Source organism: Vipera ursinii (genome assembly GCF_947247035.1).
Source record: "Vipera ursinii genome assembly, chromosome: 2".
Taxonomy (NCBI): Eukaryota; Metazoa; Chordata; class Lepidosauria; order Squamata; family Viperidae; genus Vipera; species Vipera ursinii.
Genome location: NC_139513.1, coordinates 109,992,135 through 110,018,303, shown reverse-complemented (window position 1 = coordinate 110,018,303; position 26,169 = coordinate 109,992,135). Strand labels below are relative to the sequence as shown.

Below are 26,169 nucleotides of genomic sequence, written 5' to 3'. Positions count from 1 at the left end.
CATCCCTAACTTTCTCCATGAGACACACAGCCAAGGAGAGCTATAAGTATTTTATGGACTTCCCCAGCCAAAAGGTCCAGGGCCACCTCTGAAGTGACTGGACATAGCTGGCAATGAGGTACTTGCTCCAAGTTCAGTCTAAATAGTGTCAGGTATAATATAATGACAATTTTTAGTGGCTGGCTGGTGCCATGAAAGCCCTCCCTTCAGCTTTTAATTAATTTTAATATTCTTGCTTCTTTTTAAATTTTTAACTTTATATACTGTATAAATATTTTATTTTATTATATACTGCCCAGAGTCTGTTTTGAGGTCTGTTTGAGGAAGGTGTTTTTACTGCTAAATCACACTGCTCACTTACATCCTCACAAATCAACTTGCTTACCATTGCTAAGATTCCTGTATCATTTCTCCTGCACTGTTTCCAAGGCAAAATCCCCCAAATCTGACCTTGTGCATTTGATATTTTTTTTAGACAGAGGCAGGATTTTACAATTGTCACCAGTGAATATCATTCTGTCAGATGACACAATGTTCAAGTTCATTAAAATATTTTTTGAACTCTGATTTATTTGTTCTTTAATTTCTCTGTTATCTGCAAATTTAGCAAGCCTTCTTTGCATTCCATCTTTTGCAAGTCATTTGCAAAGGTTTTGAATAGCACAAGCCAAGGAAGGATCCCGGGAATTCTGCTTCCTTTGAGGCCAAAGCATTTGGGTGTAGTTGTTATCAACCTGCTGTCTAACTTTGGTTTATCTTGAAAGAGGTTGGACAGTATTAGAACAAAGTGTCCTCGTATATTTGATTTGATTTGACCAGCAGGATCTCTTAATCATCAAATAACTCAAGCCAGGACAACCTAAGCAAACCCCAAAATTGTACAAAGTAGATTTGCTTTGGAGGCCATTCTCCCATGCTAAGTACATAATAAGTAGCAAATAGTCTTTGCCCATCCTCTGCCCATTCTTTGCTCTCACCTGGTGGGATTTATGGTTATCTTTGCTGCTAGAGAGAAGATTTAACACATCTCGGCACAGGATAGAATCTCCCCTAACTTGCTTGAAGAAACAGAATCAATATCTCCTGTGCTTTCACCCTACCCCCTCTATACCATGTGTCAATTCAGTGTCATAACACCTCCACTCATATGAACTCTGAGGAGATAGTGCCTCCTTTTAGCTGACAGGTCACAAAATAGTTCTAGAAGAACACTAAATTTATAGCAATTGCCATCACTATTACACGCTCAATTGTTTAGCAATTCTGGAAACCTTAAAACATTTTATGTAAGCATTTTGGCTATTTATAATGTGTTTTGCTGTTTTCTGCTACATTTGGTTTTGGTCTTTGTCCATTAAAACAATTAAAATACACTACACTAAATTATGCTGAACAGTTCTTCCAACTGTTGCTATGAGAAATGAGGTAAATACTTTTATTAAACCACAACCACAAATTTCACAAAATTAGGTCACTGCCTCACCTAAAAAGAGCCTTCAAATTCTCTGGCAGTTCCGTACGTCCTGCATAGCCTGGATTCATAGTAATGAATATACCAACAGAAGGAACTAATTTAATGTCTTCTCCAAGAAAATTAAAATTCTGTTTTTTGTCTCTTATAGCATCCTGTATGCTTTTCACCTGACAGTAAGAGAAGATAGTTTGTTAACAAGCTTAGCGGATTTAACAAAAGATATCAATATCTTGGAAAAAGAGAAATAATGGTTCTATAGATTTTAATTGATTTGGCTACCTGCTTATAAGTTAATGCTGGGACAGACATGAGCTGGCTATTAGCTGCCTAAAACAGATAAGAACTTAAACAAATTTTGCATTTAAAATCATTTGGTATGCTGTAACTTGAATATTACATTAAGAATAATTAAAATTGAGGAATTCTTTATTCCTGTTTTTCATTTTTAATTATATATCTATCATTAAAGCATAACATCAAATGTAAGAGATATAAACTAAAAGTTTCCTTAAACTATTCAATGCCTGAACCTTAACACATCTTGTAGCAAAGATTTATTTTAGAGATGGTATCTCCTGAATACCTTCTGTTATTAAAGCATTAAGAAAAAGACAGTTCCTTTCATTTCTATCCATTTTAATCAAGTTCTGAATAAGAAGAATAAACTAGATGGAAGCAATAACATTCTAAAATCAGATAGCATTTGCATATTTTACCAAGCTATTTCACCCTTAATATTACTTACTGTCCCATAAAAACTTAGTCACTATTTCAGAGTTATTAGGATGAAAAATACAAAGACAGGTGTCCTTCAGGAAAATTAACTCTAATTATGACTCTGAGAAGATACTCCTAATTCAAAAATGGTAGAGCTGTACATTATCAAGATTATTATAGGCAACTTTATGTCAAGCTGCTTAATAGTTATAATTACCAAATATTTCTATTCATTAATTATTATTATTAATTATTTATTGCATTTATATACCGCCCTTTCCCTGAGGACTCAGGGCGGTTTACAGGGAGTTAAAATCAACCATACAAAAGTTAAAAAACCAATTTAAAAAAGATTAAACCAACCCTGTACAATTAAAAAAAACCCCAATTAAAATAAATTTCTCCTCAGCTTGGGCCCGAGAGCTCAAAGAGCCAGGTCTTCAGGCCCCAGCGGAATGATCGGAGGTCGGGGGCAGTCCTCAACTCCACTGGCAGCTGGTTCCAGAGGGCAGGCGCCCCCACTGAGAAGGCCCTATCCCTGGGTGTCACCCGCCGGCAATCTCTTACCGGTGGGACCCTGAGCAGACCTTCCCTGTGGGAGCGCACTGGGCGAGGGCATTTGATGCCGGCAGCAGGTGTTCCCTCAAATACCCCGGACCCAGGCCATGTAGGGCTTTATAGGTGATAACCAGCACCTAATTAATCATTAAAGGGAAATTCTGAATAGATTTTTTTGGCCACATATGATAAAGTTCTATAACTCTTTGCATCTTGAGCTTCTCATTGCAAAAGGTTAAAAATACGGTAGAAATTTCTTGAGCATTTCACAAATTTCAGGATGTTTATTACTATAAGTGCTATCCTCGTCCTCCAGATCCGGCATTTTTTTCCTATAGATGTTTAATTAAAAAACATAGGAAAATTCAGCAATCCAGAAATTAGTTCCCAAGAATAGAATATTTGAAAGTGTGTGTCAACTTCCTTAGGGAAAGCAAAAACAGTAAATTCCAATAGTGGCTTCTACTAGGGAGGAAATACAGCCAGTATGACTAAGAAACCTCACACCAAGAATGATATGAGTATTAACCCAGAAGAGCAGACCCTTTCTGTAGAGAAATAATGGATCACGTAGAAAACCCTAAACTGGAACCTATACCCAGATTAGTAATCAACGTGGTCAATTGGGACACTCCACTGGACCAAAGTCTTGCAACAGTCCCGCTCCCCTTTTTTTTTTTTAAAAAAAATGCATTTAGCAGATATGTTTTACCTACCTGTACAGCCACAACTGAGAGAACCTCAACAGAGATTCTGTTAAACTCATCAAAACAGCCCCATGCCCCCGTCTGGGAAAGACCTTTATAAATGTTCCCACAAGACTGCAAGAGAGAGAAAGATGGTAGGGAAATTACCCATAGAATCTGTTTAGTGAACGGCATGTAATCTATTTCCAGCTTCAGAAACAATTTAGAAGGTTCTCTAGACACTGATTAGACAAAGGTGGAACTAAACATAGTACCTGCATTGACAAATATGAACCATATATTTCTCAAGTGTACATTTTTATTACATAGGGGACATACTTCTCTCAAGGTTGCTTTTTTTTTCTGGTCCCCTCCGCATAGCGAGGAGTCACCAATTCAAAAAAGTATTAACTTTTTCATAGGGATAAAAGGTAAAGGTAAAGGTTCCCCCCGCACGTGCGTGCTAGTCGTTTCTGACTCTAGGGGCCGGTGCTCATCTCCGTTTCAAAGCTGAAGAGCCAGCGCTTGTCCGAGGACGTCTCCGTGGTCATGTGGCCGGCATGACTAGACGCCAAAGGCGCACGGAACACTGTTACCTTCCCACCGTAGTGGTCCCTATTTTTCTACTTGCATTTTTTACATGCTTTCGAACTGCTAGGTTGGTAAAAGCTGGGACAAGTAGCAGGCGCTCACTCTGCTACGCGGCACTCGGGATTCGACACGCCAAACTGCCAACCTTCTGATCGACAAGCTCAGCATCCTAACCCACTGAGCCACCGCGTCCCTTTTTTTCATAGGGATACAATAGAAGAATTAGATCATTTTGTATTAACCTTTAGAAACGTCACCTACTGCGGTCAATCGCTTTCCAGCCATTACCTTATAGTCCATTTGCTCTGAACAGTTGAACACATATACCATGATGCCAAGAGCTCGGCCAAGGTCTTTGGTGGTCTCAGTTTTCCCGGTACCAGCTGGCCCTGCAGGTGCCCCACTCATCGTTAGGTGTAATGATTGTGTGAGAGTGATATAACATCTCCCAGGTACAAGGACGAAGGAAAGAACAGAAAACAGAAATGAATAACTTTGGTTGCATACTTTCACCTAATCCAATTTTTACTGATAACCCACCAATGACTCCTTTATAATTTTAGGTAGAAATAAAATAAATTTCCATAGAAAATTTGTAGAAAGGAGATGAATTTGGGTGGATTACAATGCTGGAATAACATCAGGCAAATGAGTCTACATCACTTGTAACTATTCAGAAACAAAATGAGTTGGCTTCTCTCTGATGAGGCAGGCAAATTCAGAAACACTGCGAAGCCTAATTACAGAAAAGGACCCTTTTTAAAAAACAAATGTTTTTATTACAAGAGTTTACATGGATAATAGGAATTTTAAAAAAGAGGGGAAAGAAGATAGAGAAAAGAAAAATAAAACACAAAACAAAAAACATGAAATGCACATGCACACACATGCAGCTTCCAACCTTCCCCTTAGCAGTTATACCATACATGAAATTCTAATCAAACCACTTGCTCCAGGATTTCATTACAATTCCCTTCTTTCTATAACCTATACTTTCTAATCACCAAAAATAGAAATCATAAAATCATTTTCTTTCTTACACAAAAGTCTATAAGGGGCTTCCAATCATTGATCAATGTCAACAATGACCGTTCTGATAAAAGCAGTGCTATTTGTTTCATAGGCAACCTATTTAAAGCATTGCACTGCGACATAAAATCCTCACATCTGTTTCATATCCTTCTGCAGTTCTTCTTCCAGGTCTAAGAAGAGGAAATGTCTTTTAAGAAAGACAGCAGCTGGATCTGAATTGAATCTCTGCTAATCAAGACTTACAAACACAACTGCCTATTGGAAAGTGCATGCTTTTGCAAAACTAACCCCCCCATTTTATAACAACCATCCAAGCTTCATGGCACCTTACCAATAATGTTTCCTCTCCCATGAAGTCATCTAGACCCCTACCTGTCTGTTAGAGGAGTGATAACTAGACGTGGCGTGTTCCCAAGATATTCATAAGAATACAGGAATTGGGCATCACAAATATTGGCGTAACAGTGCTTCTCCTCTTCTGCCCACCTGTGTCGGAGTTGTGATAGCCAAAGAAAGACCTGTGCGTTGTCCACCTATAAGTGCAAAAATATGAATAAGGTGAAACAAAAGATTCAGCCTAAACTCAGATGCAATTAATAACTTTAATATCTTCTACTCCCTCTATTCCTCTTCTACTCTACATTGAAATTACATAAGCTCTCCTAGAGTAGTTATTTTTTTAACCGAGAGAAACAAACCCTGAAACTTCTATGCATTTAAGATCCAGATCAGTGAAAATATCCCTTCAAAATAATCCCATTGCTACTTCTCTTTTTTTTTTGTAGAGCCCAATCTTAGCAAAGCAAAAACTACTGTACAGTTTTCCCACGATAAATAGCTGCCAAAAGCGATAGTGCTGTTCCTCGTGTTGCAGGACCAACCTTTTGGGCAATCATCTTCGCCACCACATCTCGAGCGTGCACATCAATGGTGCAGATAGTCATGATCTTCTGCCTGTCACCCTTAGAGAGGTGACCAATGAGCATTGTGATCAATGTGTTGAGCTGTGTCACCTGTTTCTTATAACAGTCCTTCATGGCATTTTCATAGCCTTCTTCCAGCCTGGCAAAGGCAATCCCAACCTCTGTGGTCCACCAGATTTGTGTACAGGTCAGTGACACCTTGGAGAAGAAAAGCAACTTAACTTCCTTCACAAAGTCACTAGCAACTGATGTGTTACTGGACCAACTTGTATGTGTGTGCATATGCAGGCGTATTTTCATTTACAGAAAAATAAAATGGGAAATCTATCAGGAAGCAAAAAGTATAATTAAAAAGAATATCCGCAGAGGCCTGCAAGTTACTACTCCTGGTCAATTCTCCCCAAAAGCCACATGGAATTTATCAACTGACAAGAGTGCTTCATTCATTTATTGCTGTGTAAATGGGAAGATGTTATAGCCGTATAAGCAGGTTTAACTTCTGATTTATGTTGGGACCTCTGTATTTGTTGTAGCCACTTCTATCCCCTTTTGTAGCATAACTGTTTTCCTAACTTTATGAGAAATGTTAATAGGGGGTGGCAACTCATCAAACAAAAAAATAATCTACAAAAGGAAGATCAAATCAAAGCCCATGACAACCCAGTTTTACAGTCACACAAAGACTAAGTAGTTGGGCCAGATTGTTGGGGGCAATAAGCTGACTTTGTAATAATGCCGCTTGGGGTGTATGAAAGGCCTAATAAGCAGGCATATACATAGAATGAAGGCTACTGCTAAGTTTGTAAAGCCGCCCTGAGTCTTTGGAGAAGGGCGGGATATAAATGGAATTAAAATAAATAAATAAAATAAATAAATAATCTAAAAGCTGAGATTAAATATTTCTGATCTTAAAGATATTTCTTGCTACTACCACCTGCTTCAGGTAATCTATGAGAAGCCAGTAAAAAAGCTCATAAGAAGCATGACATACAGAACTTCATGTCCTTAAGTGTCAAAGGATAGAAGCAGGATGTTAATAAGTGTGAAGTAAACCATTAGGAAGGCACAATTATTTTTAAACATGAACAGATACAGACGTTTGCACCACAGACTTATGCAGAGAGCTACGGGAACGCTCTGAAATATCTGCACCATTGCTTTAAAAAAAATGAAAAATAAATCAACCAGAGTTTTGTTCAGTGTCTGGTATCTAAATCAAGTTTAGACTAGCAAAGCAACCTTTGCCCAGTATATTATAAAAAGAAAACCATTTTCCCCAAGCCCTTATTTATTAGATGCTTGGAGGAAATGGCTTTTCTTTTCTTTTTAAAGCAAAGGAAAAACTTCTGAGCTATAAAACCATTTGATAATCTTTAGTCATTGGCAGCCTGATTCTTGTAGCACTGATCTGGCTCAAGAGCTATTAAAGTGGAAACAATGTTTATAGAGGGAGCAAAAAAGGTTAAACATTTAAAAGTTAAACTTTTACTGGTGGCCTTCCTTTTTTTCCAGGGTTTGGCACTGACTTCTTCCCCTATTGGTTTAACACAAAAGCAAGGCTGCTGGCCTGTAATAGAAACTTCATTTCCCATTATTTTCACATCACTGCCCTTGACAATGACCCTTTAGGTTGTTCTTAATCTCTGAACTCCAGTACATAAACCAGAGTCAAGGAACAGACCTGTTGGGTTCATATGTTGTCATAAGCCACAACATGATTGTTTGTTTTTAGCTCAAGATGTAATGGTTAAAAAATCATGGCTTAGTGCAATGTGTGAATCATAAAAGTCATATTTATTTAAAACACCTTCTCTTAACCAACAAACCTACTGAAGTCTAGAGAAGAGATGGAGATCTTTTGTTCAGGCCTGCCCTTAATGTCTGGAAGGGATCGGGGGGGGGGGTTGTCATAATCTAGGTTTGGCTACATCACCTACTAGAATGAGATTGTAATTTAGCATTATAAGGGGGAACTTTAGGAGTTTGCTTTATTTTTTAACAGTGAAATATTGATTGTAGATTTTATATTATAGTCTATCTTTTTCTGCAATCCAACATGCTACCAGTTTTCAGCAGTGATGGTCGTGAGGAGGGGGCTTGTTTGAGAATTAAAGGTAAATGATTCAACATCTGTAAACAGAAGCTAATATGGCTTTAAACTATGACTGATAGCCTGATCATACGTACTACAGATGAAAAATGATAAATATTAGAGAATGTAACTGTCCATTCCATCACTATTCCGTATATGCTAGACTATAGCAGCTAGTATGTTTAATCCACCATTGCAAGCAACTGGCAGGGAAATCCTTGCAGGATCCAAGCTGGGTCGGTCAACAGGACCAGAGGTTTAGTCTTCTGAGCTTTCGGATTCGTGCTTGGGGAACTTCCCTCTAACAGAGTGTGTGCTTTGGGCTATTCTATGTATAGTATTTATGTGATGCCTGGTTGTGAGAGAGAAGTTCCGCAAGGATGGGCTCCAGAACAAGTCCGAAAGCTTGGAAGACTAAGCCTCTGGTCCCAATCACTGACCCAGATTGGATCCTGCAACATTATCCTGGGACACATCTATTCACCTTCATTCACTAGAAATCCTATTTATCAGGAGTGGAGGTGGCTTGCTTGGGGAAAATTGGAGCAAATATCATTTGCTCCAAAAAAAAAAAAAGATTCTACACACAGTAAATTGTTCCCCAGAAGCAGAAGCAAAGAATACCTGGGCAGGATAGTCAAACAGCCACTGTTCCCTTGCCTTTTCCTCATAAGCCACCACAGCCTCTGTCATCTCATGCCTTACAGTGGCCCGCATGGAGTCCAACACACAGTTCAGCCAACACTCCACCTAGAGAAGAAGGTGAACAACTACATCAGTGGCCATCTACAACTTGTCCTTCTCTGGAAATACTAAAGAATATTGCTAGGCACTTTCACTGGAGGATATCCTGATGGATGCACCAATTGGAATTGGCCCTCTTGCTACCAAACCCCATATACCATAACCTTGCAGGGGTGAGAAGAGGCAGCTGTGAAGTAATATATATATATATATGAACTTCTTTATTTTTGGTAGCAGGGTTGTGCACGTTTTTCCCTACTGAGAGCTATAATTCATCTTTCCAGAGGCCATACTCCAAATGAGGTCAGAAAAAAATCAGATTTACTGTAACTTAATTTCCATTTCTTTAAAATCAAGTATTTTTAAAATAATTATGCTCCAGTCATGTATTTAATATCAATTCTCAGTGCACATGGTATTATAACGTAGTATCAACTTTTGGAAGTCTCTAGTGTCCATTTCCAGGGCTTTTGTGGGCCATAGATCAGGCACCTCTCCTTGATTAGCATTTTCCATAGAAAATTTCATAATTGTTCACACTCCACCACATCTTCTGGAAAGGATAATTCTATGTTATTCTGAGCATCATATATGTGCATGAGGTGAAAATCGGTGAGGAAGCCTCCTATGGCTTTTTGACTCCAGCTCAAGAATTGAAACTGCTTCTCTAAATTGTCCATGATCCATTAAAGATAAAGCTGGACTCTAAAGTAACCATTGGTATAATGGTTTGACTTGCCTGGATGATCATTGCTATGAAATGCCATTTTTAAAACAAATACTTATTTCAGGCATTTTAAACTTTACTTTATCCCCACTTGCTCCCCCATCTCCCAATGTATTTATAAAATATTAACCTCAGCTCAGATCTGCATCTTAAAAGGTCTGATATATAAAAGTAGGAATGGCAAAGAAAAATACAGCCGTAGTAATAAAAATCCAGGCCTTCACATCATGTCCAGCTCAGATAGCATATTGGAATGGCTGCCCTACATGACAATGAAGGACACACTGGTCACTTAGCATAATTCCCTTTCTTTCTCTCTGTTCTCCAGGCTGCTAGAATAGTTGTCACAAGTGGCTTATTGGAACCTATTGCTCCCTCCCTCTCCCTCCTCTCTCTCTCTCTCTCTCTCTCTCTCTCTCTCTCTCTCTCTCTCTCTCTCTCTCTCTCTCTCTCTCTCTCTCCCTCCCTCCCTCCCTCCCTCCCTCCCAAAAGCAATTTGTTTCTTGACACTCATTTACCTGCCCACTGCAATCACATGGCTCACTAAAATCAACATATTCTTCCTCTTTACTGTACATCCCTAAACCCAGCTTGCTTGGGTTTTGTTCCAAATCCACATCAAACTTCATTTTGGCCATGTTGTCAAAAAGTTTTGAAAGATGGCGCTGAACCTGCAAAATGAATTAAGACAGATTGCTCATATTTCAAGGAACACTTAACTTAAATGAGGACTTAAAAAAAAATCAGCTCAAATCCCCTGCTGGCATATTAACTAAGACTACTGTTGTCAGACTTTGAATCAAAGTGAAACACAACTTTACACTTGCCCATTTTCCTAATTGTCATTTCCAGAGATCTAAATTTCGAAGAATGCCAACAATTATTATTGTGTAGTGGGTCCGACGCACGGAAGAGACGCCAGCCAGTGTGTGAGTTCAGCTCTTTATTGGAGGGGGATAGCGAACTGGGGAGTGAGGGTTACCTGGCCTCCTTAAATACCCGGCCAGGTAAGCGGACAGCCAATGGGGTTGACCCTAGGTTTCCTGCCGAAACTGGGTTTCCTGCCGAAACCGTTCAGGCCAACGCCCCCTGGTGGCTGTTGCTATGCAGATGCCTGCATACATAACAATTATAATTAGCATTTAGTAGCTTATAAAACCAACTCTGCGATCTTAAAATAACTTTCATTTATGTAGAAAGCATCTCTCCCTCCATATGATAAATATACTTACTTGCCATCAACTAAATCTTTCAATTGTCCCTAAAGCATTGCTAGTTTAATAGATGGGGCACTAAGATGAAATCTTTGTATAGTTAATCCTCTCCTAGAATCAACAAACAGAACTCCAAGACAACAATGGAAAACCAACACATTTATCCATATTTCATCATACATATTTATTTTGATTTTACAACACATTTTTTAAAATAGGAATAAAATGGCTATTTTATTCGGGGGTGGGGCCGAAAGCCCTAATAAGCAGGCATATACATAGAATGAAGGCTATTGCTAAGCACATTGATTTGTGCTTTAGATGGTAAGCCGCCCTGAGTCTTCGGAGAAGGGCGGGATATAAATGGGATTTTTTTAAAAAAGGCAGAATTTAAAATACTCTTTCTTCTACCAGAGAGCTTTTTAAGGCATTATTCTTCATTATACCAGAGAGACTTCTTCTGATGTATTTAGGCCTGGATCAGATGAAAACACTCTGATGAATCTAAGGCATGGCTGAAAACCATCCTATGTTCCTTCTTCTATCCTTTACTTTTACATATGCAAAAATAATTAGATCCAGAAGGCAACAGTTGCCTGATATTAAAAGCTATTTCCCCCTTGGGTACCACTACGTAAGCACTTCTGATAGCGGTGGGTATGAATGCTTAAATAAATGACTTAGATTCATTTTCCACCCTATTCTTTCTCTACTACAAATTATCTTTCCCAATATATCTTAACAAACTTTTCAATATCTGTAGACAACTGGCAACTGAAAAGTCAGGGATAGTATAAAAAGTACAGCAAAATGTGGTATTCTGCAATTTGCTTAGCCCACTGCAACGTTTGTACATTCAGGGAAACTTTTCACCCCTCTCTCTCTCTCTCTCTCTCTCTCTCTCTCTCTCTCTCTCTCTCTCTCTCTCTCTCTCTCTCTCTCTCTCTCTCTCTCTCTCTCTCTCTCTCTCTCTCTCTCACAAACCAATGTTGACTTAATTGAGTTTAGGAAAAGTACTAGATGTACAGGCTGCCATCTAGTGGGGATTCAAAGATCCAGCATGCTTTGAAAGGGACGATTTATGGACAATGTAGCAGAAATGAAAGAACAGGCTCGTCTTACAGCCAGTGTTGAGGAACTGAATTCAGCACATTCTCCAAAATGCCATGTTTATGACTAGAAAAAAAATGGAAGTGACTTACCAGCTGTGGACTGGTGCCATTTGAAAGAATATCAAGTAAATCAGCAGAGGAAATAAAGTAAAACCTGGGAAAGGCCAATCTTTTGGTGTCTAAATATTCAGCCAAAGCTTTTTCACACAAAGACAATCTGACAAAATCAAACATTAAATAGCATTACTATATGGAATAAAAGGCAAATATAACAGTCTAAGTAAACCAGATGTGCTGATACACACTTATCCAATAGCTCTTTCTTTCTAGGCTGTGTATCTTACTTAATACATTCACATTAGCAAAAAAAAATGTTTTATGCACATACGTTTCATATGTAATAATACATTTCATTTTTTAAAATGAGGTTCCATTACTTTTTCCAAATCAAGAACTACTTTTGAATAGCTTGTGTGCATTGGGAGAAGTATGTTCAAAAGTTGGACAAAGAAAAAGAGAGCCAAGGTAAGAACTACAGTTAGTCCTTCACTTGCAATTGGTCACTTAGCAAACCTACCTGGAGAATAGTTACAACACAAATTTGAAGAAAGTGTCCCCCGACTGGTCAAGATCATATGATGCTGCAAACGGCCATAAATGTGGCCCAGTTGCTGAGCACCCGAAGTGCAGTCACATGACCACATTTTAAGCTCCTTTTGCCAAAAAGGGACATTTTTTAACAAAAAATATTTTTAGCAAAACCGTATCTATAGTGCACCACTGGTTGGCTTAACAACTGTGATTTGCTTAACAACCACCACTAAAATAGTTGTGACCTTGGCTTTGTCACACGATCAACATGACCACCGTTGAGTTACAACCATGATGGGCAGGCTGTCTTTAAATTGAACATTAATGTTAATTAATTAATTAGGGCTATGGGGATTATTCTTTGTGTATCGAGAATAATAATGAACAGACAGGTTACAACGTTGTACTAAGAGCTAGGAAACCCAGGTTCCAATCCATCCTCAGTCACAGATACTCACTAGGTGACTGGGCCTGTCACTCTCTTTTAGCCCAATCTCCCACACAGGGCTGTTGTGGGAAACAGGCAGAGGGAACATTGCCTTGAGGTCCTATAGAAAAAAGTGGGATTTTAAATCCAACAGACAAACAAATGCTGCCCTTTACAAAATGTTGGAATCTTACAAGAGGCTCTGGGATGCTCATTTAGGGCACCGCAGAGTCCATAGCCACAGGGCATCCATCTCTCTTTATAACTCTGCATATTATAAAAAGAACAGTTCGGCTGATTAAAAAGTTATCTTAAAGCCAGATTTAATCATGCATCCCAGAAAAGGAAACTGTAAGTAGGGCCATCCTTACCTACCTAGAAATAGGGAAGCACACAATTCAGGTATGTGTATCTTAACGCACCTGTTTTGAATATTTTCTAGCTGCTCATATAGCTGTGGCTTCTTAGTTGCCTCTATTACATTTGGGGTTTTCTCAGCATCGTAAGCCAGTTCTTTAAAGTCAATATCAATTCCCTCAAAACGTTTGGAATCCTATAAATGAGAAGAGATGAGACTTACCGATTTCTTGCACATGTCTCTGAAAGGTGTTTTTTATTATTATACATTCAAATCTTTGGAGCAGTGCCTTATCCCAAATATGCAACAGGATGCAAACCAAGACAAGGAATTCCTCTCCAAACATAACCCAGCAACCTCAGATTTATAGCTACAGAAAACACCATAAATACTAGTCTGGAAATTACAAGATAAGCAATGACCATTTATTTAGCGAAGTCTGTGCATCAGCCATTTTATCCTTTGCAAGTGCTATTTCTCCAGAACTCAAGCAACTTTTTTACCATGGTATATTTGCATCCTTTACTTATGTCATCTTATCCAGCAGAGCTGTCTACATTAAATATTTAAAATCGCTCACATTGCTTCCAATGTCATGGTTTTCCCTAAAGAATTATAATCCTGGGAATTAAATTACCTTCCTCAGGTTGGAGCTGCACAGATTTAATAGCACTACAATTCCCAGATTTCTAATAATTGCTCTCTGACAGTTATGTGGTATTTCCCATAAAAAGGGAATGATGATTTTACCTCAGGAAGTTGCGACCGGATATCTTCTGACCCAATGAATATGCTTTCTAGGTGAGACCAACTTCGTTGAACTTCAAACCAGATGGAAATGACTGAGTCTGCCGTAGACAGCTTCCTCTGCCAGGAAGACACTTCCTCTAAGAAAAAAGCAATGTATTTGGATGTCATTAAGTTTTGTAACTGCACCTGGTTGTCTTCAAGTGTCTCAATGAGCTCTTCATCAGATTTTAACAACGGGACATTTGTGCGTGGATGAGGTTCATACTGAAACTCCATGCTAGCCCAGGTCGTTTTCAATTCTTTCACAACTTTCTCCATGCTCATTTCTTTCATGGCTTTGTCAACAATGCTCCGAACTTCATCTTCAAAATTATGTAGGTTGAGTTTGAGCAGGTCTGCCAAGGTGGTGTCTGCATCCATTGTGAAGTACACGCCTGTGGCTTGCATCAATTGATTCCAATGTCTCTCCCGGATGGCAGGATTTTGCAGTTCTGACACTGACCTCAAGGAGGTCAGGATGTTTTTCACCCTGTTGTCCAACCCTGAGAATGCATCCCAAGCCCTCATTTCTTTATCCAAGTTCCGAATGCTTTTGGCAAACCTTTTGCATTCCAGTTCCATATTTTCAACATTAATATCAATCCATTTTGTAGCTTCCCATTCATTCATGCTAGAGATCACTATGGAGATCATATCCCAGAGTTCTTTAAGAATGCACATTTCCTTTCGGCACTTCTTGAGCTGCTTGTAGTCTGGAACATTGACTTCAAATAAATCTCCTGATTTATAAATTGAGGTCATGGTAAGTTCCATTTGCTGTAGCTCTGCATGGGATGCATCTAGCATTTCATAAGGGTTTGTTGCATCAAATCTAGGAAGCAAGTTTTAACTTAGTTTAATCAGTATTGTGTACTTTTTTCCCTTACAAATGCAATGAAATGCTAAACATTAATGATTAGTGTGTACTTAAATGGAAATTAAAGAATACTGTATGGTTTATCCAACTGTATAGGTAAGAAATATGAACAGCTGTCATTTACCTTCCAATCCACATTTTCTTCTGACTTATTTGCTGCACCTGCTCCTACCTTTCATGAGTGTTCATTCAAAATAATTTCAGAACCATCAACTTTACAGCTGGGGGGGAGGGGGCACTAATAACAGACAACTGGCAACAAAACATATTAAATTTCAACCCCAGAAAGCTGTTTATAAAAATTACAGGCTGGATAATGGAATCTCTTTCAGAATTCTGCATCTTGAAGTAGGATTAACTGTGCAGCAAAATTCAGAGGAAAAAGGCCAGGAGAGTAGCTTTTTAGCAATTAACTGGCCAGGAAATTTCAGGGAAGAGTTGGGTCAAGCTGAGGTGGCAACACCATTTAAGCATTTCATACCAGTCAAGGAAGAGGCCAAGACCAATGTATCAGAACTGCAAGCATAGCGTAATGGCAAGGAAAAAGTAAGACATCAGCAATACCCATGCCAGGAGCAAAAAGATACCGTATATCCAGGGCTTTTTTTTTCTCATAGAACGCTCAGAACGGAGTTCCGGCACCTTTTTTGGATGGAACCTTGAATGGTAGGCAAGGCAGGTTGTATGACATGTGTGAGTTCCGGCACCTTTTTCTTTTACAAAAAAAGCACTGTGTATCTTTTATCATCTTTTATCATCTTTTAATGACAGATATGGAAAGATGCTACAAAAGGTAACTGTTTAGCCTTTCCTTGCTATTTGGCATCGAGAACACAAGAATTGCAATAACAGGATACTGATTCCAGTGCAAAGAACGAGCCAGATAAAAGGGCCTCCCTTATTCAGATGGTTTGGTCTCTTTTATCTTAGTCACCAGGTAAATATATGCTATATTCAGTAAAGTTCACAAGACTTCTACTGCTTCACAGCAGTGATTTGCCTTTCACCTGAAAGGTGCCTCTTGGTGAAATCTTTCTCTGAATTTATTCTGCTCCACATCAAATATAGCACACTTCCTGCGAAGTATGGCCACTTCATTTGCCTGCAAGGGAGCCACCTGCTGTTTCATATTTATGGCCAACTTCTTCACATTGTTCCATTTTTCTGGCAGCTCCTGGAAGCAAGAAAATAAATAAAATTATGCTGGATGCTAAAAAAAAACATATCAGATATTTTGTTTCCAACAGAGGAACCGTGCTGCTTAGGTATTTTGCTAGCTACATGTTTTCCTCAATAAATATTGTTTCCCTTCTTTTTTTAATTAAGAAAAATCTACATCTTGCATCCCATTAAGAAGAAAGGGAATAATTTTCCATGGTCTTCAGTGCCCATCATTGTCTCCCTCTTTATCCTCCTATTCATACTTCTGTATCACGATCTTAATGCATGTTATTAGATTAGTAACAAGCAAAAAAAGATGTTTTAAATAAAATAAATGTGGCATGTTTTAAAATCATTATGTCTACTAAAATTAACTTCAAACTGCCATTTCAGTGGAAGAAAAGTAATGATGGGGCTGCAAATCTGGACGGGTAGCCCATTTCTATACATTTTCCTCAATTCAGTAGAAATGCTATGTAATGCAGATATATTAGAACTACAGCATCCATTGGCAATATTTGCTAAGAATTTAAAACACCAGTCCCAACTCAGCTTGTGAGGGACAGGCTGTTTGGGACAGGCTGTTTTATTATTACGAGGCATGCAAATATGTGCATATCACACAGATTGAGATGTCTACTCTACTCCTTCTTTAGAAAGTGTGGAATGATTTACACTGTACACGCTGACATCTCTCATCCTGACACTGATTATGCCTCCTTATCTCCATTACTGCTCTTAGGCTCAAGTATTCCATGACCATTCTCTGGATGAGAATAGTGTCTTTAAATCAGTCAGTGAGTTTGTGCTATGTTTACTTATTCGCATCTAGGATTTCACTCACCTCCAGTTGCCTATAGACATCCCCAGGCAATTCTTGCTCATAATTCTTCAATAATTCAATAGTTTGTTTCAAGGGATCAAACATCTCATCAGTGCTGGATTGCCTATCTTTAATGGCCATCAGGTGACCCATAACTTCCACCAAACCTTCATAATCTCCTTTCTCCAACTTCTTGTTCAAACCTTTCTCAGCAATCTTTGCAAACTCCTCAAGGTCAGACAAACTAAAGGCAGAGCAGAGGAAACAATCACAGAAAAAAACAATATGTTGAGAACAATAAATGTGATAACAAAATCTATCATCCTTCAAGCAAATAACTAGAGAAAACGATTACCTTAGCAAAAAAAAAAGGACCCAGCCTGGCTGCCAAATTATAAGGGCTCCTACTCAGCAAATCACCTGAACAAAAGAAAAAGGCGGCAATGCAATCCTAAATCTTGGAGGCTGGGGGGTGGGGGTGGGGGGGTGGGAGAGATCATGACATGACAAATGAGCTGTCGATTTCCAAAGCCCAGTTGCCTAACAAGGGCTAGGACAAATAGAGAAGGCAGGTTGCCTACAACGTCTTATCCCTTTTTTTGAAATTGAAACTTTTTCTACTTTTTTCATCACAACCATGGGAAAAATATGGAGAAAGAAATGGGTGCAGTCCTTGAGTCTCAGAGTAACTGAAAGAAGTGTAGAATTATTGGATTCCAGGTTGCTTTCAACAAGGGTAGGTAAATAAGGTGTATTTTAGTAGACATTGCTTATAGGAACATTTGCCCAGGATTACCTGCCCAATGGATTAAGAGAAGTCCAAATTACCATCTTGTTACCTGCTTGTGTATGATTTGAAGTTCTAGAGAGATTGCTGCCATTCCTATTCCTTGGGCCAGGGCAGGGATTCTGAGCATAGGCCATTTGCCCAGCACTGCATCCCTCTCTTGGACTGATCTTGGACAGTGATTCCAGAGGAGTTGGCCCTCTGAGAGTCCCTGAAATGTTAATTTAAACTACCCTTTGGGGAAAAAATATTTAAAACCACCAACCTTGAAAATAAACCCCTCATCCTTTTCTACACTTACACAATAACCAAATACCACAACCAACCAACCCCCCAAATACACAATATATATCACTAATGCAGCAAATGTACGACCACATACAGCCATAAGAACACACACACACACACAAAAAGAAACACCTATTGAAGCAATCACCCCCTGATAAGAAATGACGGCCATACTGAAAACCACACCACCAAAAACCACAAAAACCAAAATAAGACAAAGCAAATAATCTATCGCAGCCATAATTCTTTCTAGAAACTTTCTAGAAACTTATAAATATTAGTTCAGGCACAAAACCAGCTGGGTGACCTTGGGCCAGTCACTTTCTCTCAGCCCTAGGATGGAGGCAAGGCCAAACCACTTCTGAAAAACCTTGTCAAGAAAACTGCAAAGAATTATCCTGGCAGTCTCTGAGAATTGGACACAAATGAATGGAAGAAAAAAAATACAGTGTTTATTTTAACTGACATCTTTCCTGATAAAGTAAAGGCAGGATTATAAAATAAATAAATTGGTGTGATAAATAATAGACATGCCCATGAATCTTTTGGGAGACTTATGCCCTCACCAATCGCAGACTGTCTACCAGGCAGCAGGCTAGTCCTAAGGGTTGATTGGCCCTGAAATAAATCTGAATTCTGGATTTCTAATGGAGAGCTGGATCCAGGAGACTTGCTATACCCTTTTCGTAAAGTATGTGAGAACTAGTTTTCTAATGATAAGTATTAAACAATGGCCTCTGTTATGCCATCAAAACATAAGTTTAAAGCTATACCTGATCCATTTTTATTTATTTATTTATTTTGGCTATCAGCTCAACAGCCCTTAGCCAGGCTAGAGAAGTGGAGTCCCTACCTCCCATTCAGAGGTAATACATCATGAAACGCCCACTGCTGGAAAGCCACAGCAGGAAATAGTTCTCTCTTTAAACTACATGGACAAAAAAGGACTGCACGGCTCTTTTCCCATTCTAAAGAAAGGATAGCAGCTTGATTCTCTTTTTTTGCACTGAAGAAACAGTGTAAATAATTGATTTGACAAAATGAATCCTTCTACTCAGAGGAAACTGGAAAAAAAGATCCCATTTTTAGAAAACATATTTGATACGTTTACTTTTTTTCCCTAAAAGAAATGGACTATTACTTTGCAATATTCCTTGGGCTCATTCTTCTCCACTTTTGAAGAAAGCTGAAATCCAAAACATGTTAAAAGTATGTAGTCAATGTTAATATAAGTAGGACGAAATGCCAGTCAATCCACAGAACTCCTGAAGTTTCTCATTACTTGAAAAACTATGACACGATCTTCTCTTGGGAATAATCGGCATTCTCATTTCATATTTTTTTTATCATTTTATGCCCATAATTTGGTAATATAATTAGTGTCCCTCACCTTATCCCAGAATAAACTACGATTACTGCATATTTCCAGCTATATCCCACAAGACCTCACAGAGATTGCTGTACTGTAATGCCTTCAACAAGGATTCAGTCATTGCCATTTGATTATTGTTTTGCTGCAACAATTAGTCATGACATTTAAAGCATAACCGTGGGAGTACACAAAAAGAGAAGGAACTTTAAACCAGCACTGAAGACATTTAATGGTAATATTCCTTATCCTTTCAGATCATGAAATTATGCATAGGATGAGGCAATTACAAGCAAGAAAAAAAGAAAAAAACAACCAGAGAATCCATCAAGCTAATGCTCTCCAGATCATTAGATTATAGAATAAGATTACAATTTCCATAATCAGACCTAACTTTAGGAAGTGCTCCAGCTGGTATAGTTTAGAAAATGTGAAATTCAGTTAAGTGCATAGTAGCCAAAACAAAGTAATTACTGTGATTCTGGAGGTGAAGGGCCTGCAAAGCTGTGACAAACAATGGCTAATCAATCCCAAAGATTGGAACTTCCCTATCTTGATCTAAAGGTAGTTTGTATGCATCAGTTCCAGTCTACTATTCCTGTCTACTGTTTACAGCAACTTGGGAATAAATTCTTCTACATTCTCTTCTTTGAAAAAAGTAATGATCAACTGATACTGCCCTACTTTTCTATTTAACTTTTCAATTTTTACCACTAATAAAAGATTCCCTAGTCTGCACAATCACCCAGTCTCTGATGTTTTTTTAATAAGGCCATATTTAGTACATATTATATTTCCTTCTTGATTTTTGTTAAAATTAAACCTTTTAATAATTAGAATATTTAGAATCAGCATGCTATCCATGTATTAGGCATTGGTCATGCTAATTAAACAGTTTTCCCCCTTTGGAAAATGTATAATTGTTTCCCTGTAGTTTCTTTTTTCTCATGTATATATCTTTGGAATTGTAGTAATTGTAAATTGCCTGAACTAATTCTTCCCATTATTTGTTAGTGTGGGTATTAATTTTACTAATTGTTCCAATCATATGTGAATTTTAATTCCCCCCAAATGGAAATCACTCCAGCATAGAGGCATTTGCTATATGTACAATGCTCACTTAAAAGATCACTGAAGGAAGGTCTCTGAAACTGACTTAAAGCCAAATAAATAAGCACAGATCATTCCATGTGGGAACAGAAGAGTTTTTCAAGAACATTTTGGGGAAAAATGGCCATGAATCAAATAAGTCTGATTGAAAACATTACATCTATGATAATTTTAAATCAAGTTCTGGAAATATGACATTTCAACAGGATCCTTAAGAAGAAAAATACTGTGATTCACAGAACATCAAACTGATCTCTCATGGGTCAAGTTTTTAACACATGCATGAACAAGCAGCTGGTGTTATGATGAGAGGAAATGAGCCAAACTACAAGATATTGGGAATTCTTGGACTTTTTCTTCAACACCACAATTGTTCTGTACAACTTACATCTACTGGACCTACATGTTTCGTGCCTGAAAAGAGAGGGACACCACAATGCCAACTATTTAAACATTGCATTGATGTACAGTGCAGAAGCTGGAGTGCCACAAAAAAAGAAGCTTTGGGTCTAGATGCTTATCCATTCCTTTTTAACCACATTTTCTACTTAACATAAAAGATCTAAATGGAGCAAGAAAACTAGTGGTACCTGTGGGTCACATGATCCATGAGATGCTGCTTGAACATGAAACTCCATTTTTTAATTATACCCAGAAGAGATGCTTTGAAGGAACGGGCATCTACTTTCATCCAGCTGTCAAGTACACAGACTGGTTCCAGGTGGCTTACTTCTTCATAGACCCTCTCATAGGAGTCTATTTGCTCTCTGAACTGCTGAAGTGTTGGAGGGGTCTCTGGGACCCCTTCTTCTGCATGGACTTCTATCTCCTCTGCGGTGAGAACGTGACCATATAAGAGGAACTGACGTAAGAATTCCTTTCTGTCATCCACATAGAGATAGGAGTAATGGTCAAAGGAGTTGCAATAGTCACCACAAGCTGAGATCATCTTCTGGACACGCCCCATTAAGCTTTGGCGCATGTCAGCAAGGTCAGCCATCTCCTCCATGTCAGCCTGTCGGGAGACAGAAATACAACCCTGAACTAAAGAGAAGAGTGGAGGCATAGACTCACATATAATAGGGGATTATAGCCACTAAGGATCAAACCTGATAATGAGGAAATGTGCAATGATCTGCAAGCCTTGGTACCAGGGAAGAGACCCGGTAGATCTTATTCACAAGTCCTTCAACTATATCATAGAAACCATCGCTGGCACCAGCATCCAGAGAAGGGCAAAATAGCATCTCAGGGACAGACAGCTCCAGTTGCACTTTGAAAAGAGGAGCATGGCCTGCCTTGGAATCTGCAGGATAAGAAGGCAGATGTAACTAGTCAGCTGGCAGTTCCTTCCCACCTCTGCAATGGAACACTACTACCACTTTCCACAGTTTGGCATGCTTCAGATATCTTGGGTTACTATTTTTAGAATTCTCAGCCAGTCCAACCAAAGGCCAAGCTCGCTATAAAGTCTAGGAACTGTAGCCTAACACAGATGAAGCAAGCAGCATGTCAACAGTACAAGATAAACAGTCTATGGTCCACAAGCTCCATGTAAGTCAGGACTACTTTTATTGTAACAGCTATAGTCTGAATGTTCCTCCTCTTTCACTTTATCTTCATGGAAACTAGGATGGGGCTTGTCTGAGATGTTTTTCAAGGTAGTTTCTTGATCCATGCTGAAGATCCACTTCTCTGACCATTGCTTTAGTGGCAGCTTTTTCTCCTATTCTTCAAGGTCATTTCTCTATGTCCTCTACATTGCATTAAATGAATAGACATAGACATCAGCATAATTTTGTGAAAAAAATCATACCTTTGACTTTAAACTCTTATTTTTGATCACAGCAAAATACAGATACAAAGGGGAGAAATCTCGTTTTCACAGCCCAGATCTCTTGCAATCCTAATTCTGCACACTGCATCCGGATTAGAACATGAAGGCCCAACATTCTCTCCACCTCCACCACCACCACCACCTCTATGTTCACAATCGATTCAACAATAATGAAATAACCACCCATAAAATAAATGAGAAAGGAGTCTGGTCTAGAAGGACAAGTTCACCTGTATTTTCCAAAAGGTATTTAAGTGAACATTCAATGACATTAAAGAATCCATCCAAAATGATCTCATCTATATGCTCCAGATAAGCTTTCCATACATCAGAAGATGGATCTGCTTCAAAGAGTCTTAAATTTTCCTAAATATAAAGAAATCATAATTAAAAGACATGCTTTGAACTTGTCTCCGTACTAATGAGAAAGGTAGAAACAGCACTACCTAGTATTCCCTTTTACTTTTTAAAATATATTTCTTACAGATACTGTTTGGGGGAATCATACATTCTGATGTGACTGTAGAAGTCACATGTCCTATTGAGTCTGCAAGTGCGACATTTAGTGGCGTGAAAAATGTTTGAGGATGTGCCTGAGGTTTGGTTTTGAGGTTTGCATAAAGGAAACAATAGGAATCATTAGTACAGATTGTAATGTATTAGCCTTATATGCTGTAAGTGCTTGCTTATGTTGAACTCTTTGCTAATTACTGGATTCACATGTATGTTTTGTAACGGTTGCTGGGCCAGCCTAGACTGGCTGTCTCCAGCTGGTTAAGTAGGTTTTTGGGCAGGAAACTGCTGCTTTAAATCTATTGGCCACCGCCTATCGGCCAACCATATAAATAGCTGCGCAGCAGCTCCTAGTTCACTTCTTTTAATGTTTTAACCTTCAATAAATCCTGATGCTGTTTGAACCTCCCGTCTCGCTCAATGCCTGCAAGAACCGGCTACACAACACAGATCATCACTAACTGTGCCTGATACAGGTACTCAAATATTTCAGTATATTCACCCATCATTTGCTGCCTAATCTTTTACTTGAATATGCTAAGTGTATCCCAGATCTTCTCCCTATGAATCTTTTGACACCATGCAACCACCATCTTTCCAGAACTTCTACTGGCTATCCTTTGAAAATCTAGTTCAGTTTTATTTATAATTTCATTACTGTATGTTCCAAGCATTAAAGGCACCAAAATATAACTGGATGTTTCTGAGAAGGGGATTTTAAGGGGATTTGACCCTTGTTCTCCTAATCAATTCTGTGGATTATGCTGGTCTTTGATCATAATAAAGGTTCGATTTGAGTTGATTCTCAGGCATAACCATATTTAACAATAGTGCAGAAAAATGTTTTTGTTTTATGTTTGGCTCAAAATGGGAATATTATTTTAGATCTGTTTATTAGTACTGTAATAATGCCTTAAAGGGGAGTACTGTAATAATGCCTTTGAGGGGAGATAGAAAGAATAACATTGTCTAAAACCTATCTTACAAGAGTATAATTTACAATATTTTTAATTGATCTTTTCCCAAATTGGACCTAATGTTTTGGCAATTTTGGCAACACCTACAGTTCTGAATATAATTGAAGAAGTATTTGGGTCACTAAACCAACAATCAACTGACAATTGAGGAATCTTACTAAGATAAATTTTGACAAATTACAAGAAATATAGAATAAAGAATTGGAAACAGGTAACATAAATTCTGGTAATAAAATAATAAAATTTTAACGTCAGTCTTGGGTTATAAAGAATATTAAATATGTTTTTCATTGTCTTAAGATGAGACTAATTCATCAAAAAGATTTTATATAAAAAGGGGGTAAATACAAGAAGCATTTACCAGATACCTCAGTAGATGTTCAGAAAGGGTTGCTTTTATTTTATATTTTTCCCCCTCTTCATTCTGAGTAGCATGAGTTTTTGTTGTCTCTTCTAGTTTATATTTTTTTAGTAGTTTTTGTTGTACTTCGGCATTTTGTTTTGTTGTGAATATATGCAATAAAATCATTAATCTATACAGAATAATGAAACATCAGAATCTTTCTATTTAATTAGAGACACCTTCATTTGTCGGTGTGGTTTATATCCCAACCTGCTCTAAATGCAAACAGGCATATATGATGAAAGTAGCTACCAATTTCTGACCTGGCACTCCTCATGTAACGTTAATATAAATGCATATTAAAGTGAGAGCATGGATGAGACATTTTATGTGTATAATTATTTAATACTTTTAGTCATGGGAACAAAATACTTGCAGATGACTCTTCCTAACAGATTAGTTATGTCCACATATGCATACCATACCTTAATTAGAAAATGGATCTTATGGCCTGAATCTGTAATGAGCTGATAGTGTTTGTTCAGTCGTTCTTGCTGATTATCCAAGTATAGCAGAGATTCTTTTTTCCCATCTTTTCTTTCAAAAACTGGAAAGACCCAAGATTTCATAATATTCTGAATTTCCTCAATGTTGTCTTTGGTTTTCTGGATCATTTGCTCAAGGTTTCGAACACTGTTAAACATGTGTGAAATACAATCCCAAAGGCCTTCCAATAAAAGTAACAATGGAGAACATTTTAAGAAGCTAACAATGACAAGTCATCCAATCTATAAAACTGAGGGGGGAAATCATTTCTTGCTGTGCTCTTACTGAAAGGCCAGATGGCATTCCCTTTGGAAACAAATGAATTGAGAGAAAATGTTACTGAACATGAGCTGTTTTCTTCTACATAAATATAGCCCTTTGCATGACTACAGTGTAATTTTGCCAAAGCAAAAATAATTTAACACAGAAGGCCTAAAACAGAATTCTCATTATTATACAATCTTCAACATTTAATGTCAATTACCATTACTTTTTCCTTAATTTTGGGAAGAGAATCTCAGCCAACTATTCCATTCCAGCTACTCAGAATTGAATCAGCACCAGCATGACTTCCCGTCCTCCAAATGTCTATGGAGATTTAGTCATTCAGGTCATAATTCAGAAGCCTTGGTGGAGCAGTGGGCTAATGCCTCCTTAAGTAACACCAGCTGCCTGCAATTAGTGCAGGTTCGCATCCCACCAGGCTCAAGGTTGACTCAGCCTTCCATCCTTCCGAGGTAGGTAAAATGAGGACCCAGATTGTTGGGGGCAATAAGCTGACTTTGTAATAATGCTGCTTGGGTGGGGGGCGAAAGCCCTAATAAGCAGGCATATACATAGAATGAAGGCTATTGCTAAGCACATTGGTTTGTGCTTAAATTGTAAGCCGCCCTGAGTCTTCGGAGAAGGGCGGGGTATAAATGGGATTAAAAATAAAAAAAATAAAAAGAAATAATTGTCCCAAAGATGCTTTTTCATGAGGTAACTGGACTTTGTTTTTTCTTTGAAGATGTTTCACTTCTCATCCAAGAAGCATTATCCAGTCAAAGCTGAAGAAGCTTCTTGGATGAGAAATGTCTTCAAAGAAAAACAAGAAAGTCCAGTAACCTCATGAAAAAGCATCTTTGGGCCATCCTTCAAATATTTTTTCATTATTTCTTCTCTTTTTACGCTGTTAGGTTCTTCTCAAATTCCAAAGAGCCATGGTTTTTTTTAATTTTAATTCCATTTATATCCCGCCCTTCTCCGAAGACTCAGGGCGTCTTACAAGCTAAGCAGTAGCCTTCATTCTATGTATATGCCTGCTTATTAGGGCTTTCACATACACCCCCAAGCGGCATTATTACAAAGTCAGCTTATTGCCCCCAACAATCTGGGTCCTCATTTTACCTACCTCGGAAGGATGGAAGGCTGAGTCAACCTTGACTCAGTCATGTTCCCTGACTAATAAAAGTGGAAAATAAAGGCCCCAACATTCAACATTCTGGGTTGAAATGTACACAG

The 26,169-nt window shown here is 38.3% G+C and overlaps 1 protein-coding gene across 1 annotated transcript in view; it reads right to left on the bottom strand.

The window, feature by feature from the left end:
* Positions 1-26,169, bottom strand: part of DNAH9 (dynein axonemal heavy chain 9) — a gene marked incomplete at both ends in the record, with an annotated part of 237,237 nt that overhangs the window by 175,581 nt on the left and 35,487 nt on the right. Inside the window, 16 exons of the mRNA XM_083352326.1 lie at positions 1,484-1,641; positions 3,466-3,570; positions 4,315-4,471; positions 5,431-5,591; positions 5,940-6,179; positions 8,698-8,823; positions 10,063-10,215; positions 11,961-12,087; positions 13,311-13,441; positions 13,997-14,867; positions 15,920-16,086; positions 16,918-17,140; positions 21,041-21,465; positions 21,560-21,756; positions 22,518-22,653; positions 24,606-24,847. Of these exons, the coding sequence (XP_083208452.1) occupies positions 1,484-1,641; positions 3,466-3,570; positions 4,315-4,471; positions 5,431-5,591; positions 5,940-6,179; positions 8,698-8,823; positions 10,063-10,215; positions 11,961-12,087; positions 13,311-13,441; positions 13,997-14,867; positions 15,920-16,086; positions 16,918-17,140; positions 21,041-21,465; positions 21,560-21,756; positions 22,518-22,653; positions 24,606-24,847 (3,619 nt within the window). The remainder of the gene's footprint in view (positions 1-1,483; positions 1,642-3,465; positions 3,571-4,314; positions 4,472-5,430; positions 5,592-5,939; positions 6,180-8,697; positions 8,824-10,062; positions 10,216-11,960; positions 12,088-13,310; positions 13,442-13,996; positions 14,868-15,919; positions 16,087-16,917; positions 17,141-21,040; positions 21,466-21,559; positions 21,757-22,517; positions 22,654-24,605; positions 24,848-26,169) is intronic.